Source organism: Lepidochelys kempii, chromosome 23, assembly GCF_965140265.1.
Source record: "Lepidochelys kempii isolate rLepKem1 chromosome 23, rLepKem1.hap2, whole genome shotgun sequence".
Taxonomy (NCBI): domain Eukaryota; kingdom Metazoa; phylum Chordata; order Testudines; family Cheloniidae; genus Lepidochelys; species Lepidochelys kempii.
The window spans coordinates 15,092,626-15,101,928 of record NC_133278.1 but is presented as its reverse complement, the minus strand read 5'-3'; the positions used below and the strand labels follow the sequence as shown (position 1 = coordinate 15,101,928).

Below are 9,303 nucleotides of genomic sequence, written 5' to 3'. Positions count from 1 at the left end.
TCTAAACTAAGTACAGTACTTCCTGTCCCCCCACCCTTGGCAGGTTTGGGGGTCGGTGTGGGGAGGGATGGGGGTAGCAGCTGTAACTTGGGCCATATAAACTCACAGAGTTCTTGGTCTTGCAGGTCCTAGAGGGGACGTTGAATGGGAGCAGTTCTGGGCACTCTGAGATAGCGCGTGTCTTTTCTCTCTGCTGCTACAACAGGGTGGGATCGGAATCAACCATAGAGATCTCAGTCCGATTCCTAGAGAGGACCAGGGCACGGTGAATGGAGTGTGTGTGGCAGACAGGGCAACAGATGCAGTGATAGAGGTCATTTTCCAAGGCGTTTGTTCTCTCGCTCTGCTCCTACAACATGGTGGGAGCGATGGGATCCAAACTGACCATAGAAATCTCGGTCCTCCCCAGTTCCTAGAGAGGACCAGGACATGTTACATAGGTGGGAGGGAGGCACTAATAGAGGTCGCTCTCTATGGTGTCTGTTCTCTCCACTAATATAACACAGGAGGAGCCGTGGGGACTGAATCAACTATAGAGATCTCAGTCCTCCAGTTCCTAGAGAGGACCAGGTCATATTATTTCGGTGGGGGAGATGCACAGGTAGAGGTCACTCTCTATGGTGTCTGTTCCCTCTCTCTGCACCTATAAGATGGTGGCAGTGGTGGGATCCAGATCCCTCAGAGTTCTTGGCTGTCCAGTTCACTTCAAGGCAGGGAGGGGTTAATGGCTGGCCAGTGGTCAGGGGACAGGGACTGTGATTCCCCATGGGGCTGCTAGCCCCCAACCCAGTCCCTGATGCCCATCCCCTCCTGCCCATGCCCTGGTGCCAGATGCCCCAGCTGAAGCTGCCAGCTCTTGAGGTTGTGTCCGATGGTCTCAGTAGGGGCTGGGGGAGGTGCAGTCGGATCACACCAGGACACCCCCACGCCTCCCGGTGTCTCTGTGTCCCAGTCCAGCTCAGCCAATGAGGCGGTAGAAGACCCAGCAGCCGAAGGTGACCCAGTGGCTGGCCCAGCTCAGCTCCGACCACTTATAGATGGTGTAGGACTCTGAGATAGCGCGTGGCGGAGAGAGACACTACAGTTTGGGGAGGGAACACCTGTGTCCTGGAGTGATGGGGGACAGTCGGGAGCCCAGTGGGTTGGGCTGCCGTGACTCAGGTACAGCTGGAAGTGAGGAGCGTAGGAACACCTGTCCCTGTGGTGACAAGGTACAGCCAGATCCCACCAAGGCAAGGACTGAGGTAGAGTCAAAACTCTGGACAGTAGGGATACCTGTTCCCTGGGGTGAGTGACACCATCAGAGAGCAGGAGGCTGGGCTGCCTGTTCTTGGGGGTGACCGAGATACAGTTGGACCCCAGGAGGGTAGGGCTGCTTGTTTTCTGAGGTGACCGAGGTACAGTCGGCCATCGGGAGGGTGGGTCGGCTTGTTTCCGGCTGATGACCGAGGTACAGTCGGCCATCGGGAGGGTAGGGGACCTGGTCCGGCTGATGACCGAGGTACAGTCAGATCACTCTACCCTACCTGCTCCTCTACGGTGTCGTCAGCGTCGATGTCAAAGAGCGAGCCCAAGTAGGCCAGATGGAAGACGGCCAGCGCGCCGAAGAGTAGGTTCAGCAGCCGAACCCAGAGATTCTGCGGGAGAAAGACCCCAGTTCAGAGACACCCACCCCCCTGTTCTTCCCTTCCCATCCCGGGGAGACCCGTGTCACCCTGCACTCTCCTCCTGGCTAAGGAGAGAACCCAGGAGTCCTGGCTCCCAGCCCCCCTGCTCTAACCCACTAGACCCCACTCCCCTCCCAGAGCTGGGGATTGAACCCAGGTGTTTGGGCTGTGGGCTCACCGTGTTATGGCGGTGGGGACAGCCGGGCGGGCAACGCTTGGAGAGGAGGCAGGCATCAAAGATGACAGAGAGGCGCTTCCGGAGGACTTGGGAGAAGAGACAGATGTGAGAGCAGGATACTGGCTCTGGAGATTGGGGAGAATCCCCCTGGTGTATGTGTGACAGTACGGGGCATAGGACACACAGCACTGCACAGTGTGTGTGTGTCCCTGCTGCCCCCTGGAGGAGGGGGATAAGCCTGCTCTGCGTGGGTGTGTGTATTTACTCCCCCCCCGCCGCTCCCTGCACAGATCATGCCGTCACCCAACCCCTCCAGAGGCAACCGGAGAATCTCCCTCAGGCAGGGAGCACTACGGGGCATATGCCGCACAGCCATCAGCTCTTCAAGGGCCCATCCAAGCACCGGGGAAACTTACCATGCTCCACGTAGGTGATGAATCCCAGAGACAGCAGCACGGCAGCCAGGTGGAAGCTGAGTCCCTGGGGTTGGGGATGAGGAGGAGAGGGGAGACATCAGCCAGTGGCCAGCCGGGGAGGGGGGGCTGCTCCCCCATTGGGCCCCCTCTCCTCAAGCCCCCCAAAACTTACATGCAGGAGGGCGCTGGCAGCATACGTGACAATGACAGCAGAGAAAGTCCCTAGTTGCAGGCTGTTCTTAAAGACATCTGCAAGGAAACACGGAGGGGGTGGGGGGCGAGCGTAAATCTACCAAACTGCCCCAAGCTCCACAGCGCCCCCTGCTGGGAGAGATCGGGGTGGAATAGCCAGGAGATTTCTCCCCTCCCCCTGCTCCCCACAGCTGCTGGGAGAGGCTGGGGCTGGAGTAGCTGGGAGCTCCCCCCACAGCCAGCTCCTGCCCTGCTCCTCGCAGCGCCCCCTGGTGGACCTTACAGGAGTTGAGCCAACTGGACATGGGCAGGTTCCAGCTGGTGACGACTTCCACCATCGACCGGGGCAGCTCCACATTCAAGGGTCGGGACACCGTCAGGTCCCTGCCAGGAGAGAGCGAGCGAGCAGTCAGGACGCCTGGGTTCTCTCCCCAGCCCTGGGAGGGGAGTGGGGTCTGGTGGTTAGAGCGGGGCGGGGGGGCTGGGAGCCAGGACTTCTGGGTTCTCTCCTTGGCTCTGGGAGGGGCATGGGGTCTAGGGTGGGGGGAAGAGGGCGGCTGGGAGCCCGGACGCCTGGGTTCTCTCCCCAGCTCTGGGAGGGGCATGGGGTCTGGTGGCTAGAGTGGGGTGGGGGTGGGGATGGGAGCCCGGACGCCTGGGTTCTCTCCCCCGCTACTCACCATTTGAGGTTGTCTTTCTCCTCAGTGAATCCTGCCCCAGCCAATGTGGCAGTGGCCTCGGAGAGGAATCCCACGAAGTAGCTGCTGAAGTGGAAGGAGATGGCACTCTCGTAGGCCCGGAGCCACCTGCGGGGGTGGGGGCGGTGGGGGTCAGGCCACGGGAACCCTGCTCCCAGAGAGGGGCAGGACCCGTCTCAGAGACCCCTTCTGGCCGGCTTCCACCCCAGCCGGCCTCCCACTCACCTCATTGCCAAGCCCCAGGGAAATTCAAGGAGAAATTGTCAGGTGTCAGTGAGTTAAGTGGAGAACCAGGGTGCCATGCAGGGAGCGAGCCGGCCACGGGGGCACGCAGTGAGTGATTCAGGAAGCTAGCCACTGAGCCACGGGAGAAGCCACGGGGCCAGCCATTCCTGAGTCACTGAGAACACAGACCTCCGAGCGAGGGCAGCTGTGGGCCGTGGCAGCCAGGCAGTGAAGCCTGGCCAGAGATCCGGGACCTCAGTGCCGGGGGGTGGGTGGGTGGGAATAATCCGCTGCGGCAACAAGCCAGCTGCAGGATGGCAAGTCCAGAGGGCAAGCGAGGAGGGTCACGGGAGCCGCAGAGCAAGCTCCACTACCATGCCGCAAGCGAGCCCGGAGCGAGTGGGCCGATGGGCCGCGGCTCAGAGGAGCCCTGGAACGGCTCAGCCCCGGAGTGAGCCATTTGCCGAGCCGCAGCTTGACCCGCGAGCGAGCCCCCAACCTAGTGTGGGCCAGGGCTGGCGTTACCTGGCCTTCCGCTTCCTCCTGAGGCCGGCGGGATCCCGGGCGAGGAGGGGGAGCAGAGAGAGTGAAGGGGAAAGGAGTGAGAAACAGAGAGAGAGACAGAGACCGACGCTGGTCTGGGTGCCACTCGCTGGGGGCATAGGGGTGATGCTGGGCATTGGAGGGGGCAACATGTGGATCAAGGTACTGGTGGAAAACTGAAGGAGGAGTGAGGTCTAGTGGTTAGAGCAGGGGGGGCTGGGAGCCAGGACTCCTGGGTTCTCTCCCCAGCTGGGGCCTCGAGGACACTGGAGGATCCTGCAGCAGCAGTGGGGGGACCCAGAGGCCGGTGTGAGGGAGCAGGAGGTCGTGGGGCCTAACCCCTGTCCCCTAGGGTGGGAAATGGGGGTGGGGGAGGGGACGCACACACTCACTTCCTGAGCTGCCGGTAGCCGTAGAGCGGGATGAAGTAGGAGAACAGGTAGGGGGCGACGCAGGTGGAGACGAGGAGGCAGATGACGGAGAGGAGGAGGCTCCGGGACACCTTCCGCAGCCAGGGGAGGCTCTGCAGGGTGAAGGGCCACTTAGCCAGCGTGTCCCGTTCCCCCCCACCCGAGCCAGCCAGCTAGTCCCCCACCCTCGGGCCGGAGGGGAGCCAGTGCCCACCAGGGGCGCTGTTCCCCCCCCTGCCCCCCGGCCCCGACTCTCACTAGGGCCCGGCTCTCCACTGCCTGGAGATAGCTGTGGAAGCGGCTCCAGGGCCCGAAGATGGCCGTGCCCACAAAGTAGATGTAGCCCATGAACTCCACAGGGGAGGGGACGGCCAAGAGCTCCCCTCGGTCCAGGTCGAAGCCCAGGGACACGGCCTTCATCGCCACAATCATCTGGGCCCCTGCCACGGAGAGAGAAACAGGTTGGGGGTGGGGTACCCTGGGACTACAGGGGAGAGAACCCAGGAGTCCTGGCTCCCAGCCCCCCCTGCTCTAACCACTAGACCCCACTTCTCTCCCAGAGCTGGGGATAGAACCCAGGTGTCCTGGTACCCCACTCCTCCGCCAGCCAGCCCACACTGCCCTGGGACTGGTTGCCAGCCGGCGCCCCCCAGAGGGTAAAGGCCCCATGTCCTAGTCCCAGTGGGGGCAGGTCAGATTCTCACCTCTCATTTTATGCCAGGTCACGGTATCCACCATGTGCATCTCCCTGCCGGAGAGAAGGACGGAGACTGTATCAGAGAGAGGAACTAATGGGGTGGGTGGGGTTTCCCTGTGAGATCAGCTGATCTCCAGCCCCCCAGCCAATGGCTGGCTCCCGTCCCCAGACATTGCTGCACCCCCACCCCCAGGGCTGCCTTCCCCTAGTCTTCCCAGTTCTCCTCCCACGCACTCGACCCGGCTGCGGTCCCACCTGGCTTCAGGGACCCCACCTCCCCCAATGGGTCCGGCCTTCCCCTCTCCATGGATCGGGCATCCCCTCCACCCCCTCGCCACGGACCCACCTCCACCCAGAAGGTCCTTGCAGACCAGAATCAGCTCTGTGCCCCCTTCCTGGGCCCAGCTTCCCTCCAACCCGGGCCTCACCCCATAAGGAGGTAGATGAGGATAGTGATGGAGAGGAAGACCCCACGGTGGGCCGAGTGCCGGCACAGGAAGAGCACCAGATAGCAAAGCAGGCTGAGCAGCACCACCCAGACCATCTGCAGCTGGAAGAAGTGGTGGAGGGCGTAGAACCCCCCCCCGACCGTGCTGAGGTGCTTGGCATAGCTGGGCAGAGCTGGGGGAAGCGGGGGCATGGTTAGAAGGAGTTGTGGTGGGGACCCTTCCATCCATCCAACAGTCCATCCGTCCAACCCTCCATGAGTCCAACCCTCAACCAACCTTCCATCCCTCCCTCCAACCAGCCCTCCATGTGTCCAACCCTCAACCAACCATCCATCCATCCATCCCTCCTTCCAACCAGCCCTCCATGCGTCCAACCCTCAACCAACCTACCTTCCATCCATCCCTCCCTCCATCCAGCCCTCCATGTGTCCAACCCTCAACCAACCATCCATCCATCCATCCCTCCTTCCAACCAGCCCTCCATGCGTCCAACCCTCAACCAACCTACCTTCCATCCATCCCTCCAACCAGCCCTCCATGCATCCAACCCACCTTCCCACCATCCCTCCCTCCATCCAGCCCTCCATGTGTCCAACCCTCAACCAACCATCCATCCATCCCTCCTTCCAACCAGCCCTCCATGCGTCCAACCCTCAACCAACCTACCTTCCATCCATCCCTCCTTCCAACCAGCCCTCCATGCATCCAACCCACCTTCCATCCATCCCTCCCTCCAACCAGCCCTCCATGCGTCCAACCCTCAACCAACCTACCTTCCATCCATCCCTCCAACCCACCCTCCATCTATGCACTCACCCAACTAACCCTCTATCCATCCTGCCAATCAACTTTCCACCCACCCATCCACCCAACCCACCCTCCACCTATGCACCCATCCAACCCTCCATGCATCCCACCTTCCCTCCACCCAACCCACTCTCTCTCCCACCACCATCCCTCCCTCCTTACGCAGCCTCCAGAGCAGCCGGCATGCCAGGCAGATAAGCAGCAACAGCCAGATCTGCTCCAGCCCCTGCTGGGCAGTGGGGATCATGCAGCCCTGCAGCAGCTGCTGGTAAAACTCCCGGTGGGCGAACGTGGCCATGGCCGGGGCCTGAAAGAGAAGGGAGGGGTGGGGGTGGGTAGGAGCCGCTGGAGAGGACATAGAGCAGAAAGAGCCCATGGAGCTGTGTTGGGAAGTGGGGAGGGGGGTGGAAACAGACATATTGGGATGTTTGGCTGGCTGGCTTCATGGATGGTTAGATGAACGGATGGATGTGCGTGTGAATGGTTAGATGGATGGATGGATCATAGAATCATAGAAGATCAGGGTTGGAAGGGACCTCTGGAGGCCATCTAGTCCAACCCCCTGCTCAAACCAGGACCAATCCCCAACTAAATCATCCCAGCCAGGGCTTTGTCAAGCCTGACCTTAAAAACTTCTAAGGAAGGGGATTCCACCACCTCCCTAGGTAACGCATACCAGTGCTTCACCACCCTCCGAGTGAAAAAGTTTTTCCTAATATCCAACCTAAACCTCCCCCACTGCAACTTGAGACCATTACTCCTTGTCCTGTCCTGGATGGTTAGATGAATGGATGGTTAGATGAATGGATGGATGTGTGTGTGGATGGTTAGATGGATGAATGGATGGTTAGATGGATGGATGAATGGATGGTTAGAGGGATGGATGAATGGATGGTTAGATGGATGGATGAATGGATGGATGTGTGTGTGGATGGATGGTTGGATGCATGTGTGTGGATGGTTAGATGAATGGACCTATTTCAGTGCAGGGGGCTGGACTTGGTGACTTCCCAAGAGCCCTTCCAGCCTCACATTACAATGATTCTATCCATCCATCCACCCTGCACCACCCCCTACCTATGTACCTATCCACCCATCCCCCTACACACCCCTCTATCAATTCATCCATCTCCATAAATACCCATCTGTCGTTCCATCCATCTGTCCATCCCTCCCCACACGCACCCACCTATCTCTCCATCCGCCCCATGCACACGCGTCTATCTATCCATCCATCCATCTCCATACACCTATCTATCTTCGCAAATCCTAGCACACTGATCTATCTATTTGCCAAGATTCACATAGATCAACAGGGCCTGATCCGGCCTGCGAACCCCGGAGCCTGGGGCACCGCTGGGCCACAGGGAGGTGCGGGGGGGGGGAAGGAGGGGGAGGGGGGAAGCAGGGGCAGTATTGAATGGGTGGAATGCTCATCACCTGAGAACTAGGAACGCTGGGGGCCCGAGCCCCCCCAGGGCAACATGTCGTGATAACCCCCCTCTCCCCCCAAGTAAGAAGCCTGGGAGACTGGCACTGACATCCAGATGTGGCCAGAGGCGGGGGTGGGATTCTCCCTTTGCAGCTACACTGGCCCCTGCATCCAGACGTGGCGGGAATGAGGGGGGGTTCCCCTAAACAGCTGCACTGGTGGCTGGATCCAGATGTGGGGGGGGGGGGGAGTGGGCGCTCCCTGCTCTCCCCTCCCTCCCGCTGTGGCTCGCTCAGGGCCCAGGTACCTTTGCAGCGAGTCTCTCCCTCCAGGTCTGTCTGTCCCTGCGCGGCCCGTCCCGCGGTCCGGCTCTCCCGTGGGGGGAGGGGAGGAGGGGGTGCTAATCCCCTTTAAATTAGGGGGCGGGGAGGATCGGGGCAGCCTCCTACGGGAAGGGGAGACGGCTCGGCTCGGCCAATCGGGAGCCGGATGGGATGGGATGAGGCGGGCGATCAAGACAGCCAATGGATGCCCTCTAGCTGCAGCGGTGGGAGGAGAGGAGGGGGCTCGGAGCCGGGACTCCTGGGTTCTGTCCCCGGCTCTGGGAACCAGGACGCCTGGGTTCTCTTCCTGGCTCTGGGAGGGGAGTGAGGCTAGTTGGTTAGAGGTGGGGGAGGGGGGTGTCTATGTTTTAGGTACTTCTCTGTCCCCCATTGCTTCAGTACCTGAGCACCTCACAGTCGCTTGACACCTTCATCCCGGGAGGCAGGGCAGTGCCCGGTGTCGGCGAGGAAGCACAGAGAAATGAGGGCCCTGTGAAAGGTGGCAAAAGGAACCCGGGAAACCTGCCCCTTGTGGTTTGCCCTGATCCGACCTTAGCTAGCGTTAAACAAGGTTTGGAGCAGCTGCATCTAACACCGCCTGGGGAGGGCTCACCTGGCTCTGAGATGCAGCCACCTCTGGGGCGCAACCCGGGAGCAGCCGCACATAACGCCACACGGGGCTGGCTCATCCGGTGCTGAGATGCAGCCACCTCTGGGGCAGGGGAGCTGGGGAACAGCTGCAACCCCTCTCCCAGCTGGGTTAAGGCCCCGCGTCTGGGGGCAAGCCCCTCCCCCACACGGAGTATAAGCCCCTCCCATGGACCCAGGACACCTGTGAGTGGACCTCACCATCTGCTCTCCCTTGCCTTTGAGGATAAGCCCCACCCTCCAGCCACAGGCTCCTCCCCTACTGAGCACCCCCTGGGCACAGGCCCCACCCCCCAGACACTGGACCCTACACTTGGGCACAGGCCCCGCCCCTTAGAGATGGGCCCCGCCCCTGAGAGACACAATCTCCGGCTCCTGGATATTAGCCCCTCCCCTCCTCTGGGCCCAGGCCCCGCCCCCTGGGCCAGGCCCCTCCCATATACGGCCCCTGCCCTCCTCCCTTTAAATCTCGCCTCTGACTGACACCTGTTACCATGGCTACCCCACCCCCGCCCCCTGCTGAGCCCACATCGCCTCAGCCGGCTCCTGGGCCAATCCGCTCCTCGGGAGGGCCCCTCGCGGCCCCGCCCACCAGCGCCCCGGCTTCCCATTGGCCGC

General features: G+C 61.3%; 1 protein-coding gene across 5 annotated transcripts; it reads right to left on the bottom strand.

The window, feature by feature from the left end:
- Positions 1-1,070: 1,070 nt before the first annotated feature.
- PORCN (porcupine O-acyltransferase) lies at positions 1,071-8,899 on the bottom strand. Of its 5 annotated transcripts, none has more exons than XM_073321373.1 (13): positions 8,440-8,899; positions 6,445-6,589; positions 5,455-5,647; positions 5,034-5,077; positions 4,588-4,769; positions 4,312-4,442; positions 3,902-3,919; positions 3,134-3,259; positions 2,737-2,837; positions 2,434-2,510; positions 2,262-2,325; positions 1,846-1,931; positions 1,071-1,637 (listed from the first exon to the last, which is right to left on the bottom strand). In XM_073321373.1, exons 2-13 carry the CDS (start codon positions 6,578-6,580, stop codon positions 1,518-1,520), a joined length of 1,278 nt encoding a protein of 425 aa, XP_073177474.1. In that variant the 5' UTR covers positions 6,581-6,589; positions 8,440-8,899; the 3' UTR covers positions 1,071-1,517. The 5 variants fall into 5 exon arrangements, with proteins under 5 accessions (XP_073177474.1, XP_073177473.1, XP_073177475.1 ...); XM_073321372.1 differs by lacking the exon at positions 8,440-8,899 and adding an exon at positions 8,022-8,417; XM_073321374.1 differs by lacking the exons at positions 3,902-3,919; positions 8,440-8,899 and adding an exon at positions 8,022-8,416.
- Positions 8,900-9,303: the final 404 nt, after the last annotated feature.

Bases quoted from the DNA above. Each gene is read 5' to 3' on its own strand.
- PORCN (XM_073321373.1), bottom strand. From the start codon at position 6,580: ATGGCCACGTTCGCCCACCGGGAGTTTTACCAGCAGCTGCTGCAGGGC. The intron at 5,078-5,454 runs GTGAGGCCCGGG...TCTCTCCGGCAG, and splicing joins CTCATCTACCTCCTTATGGG to GGAGATGCACATGGTGGATA. The intron at 1,932-2,261 runs GTAAGTTTCCCC...TCTTCTCCCAAG, and splicing joins CATCACCTACGTGGAGCATG to TCCTCCGGAAGCGCCTCTCT.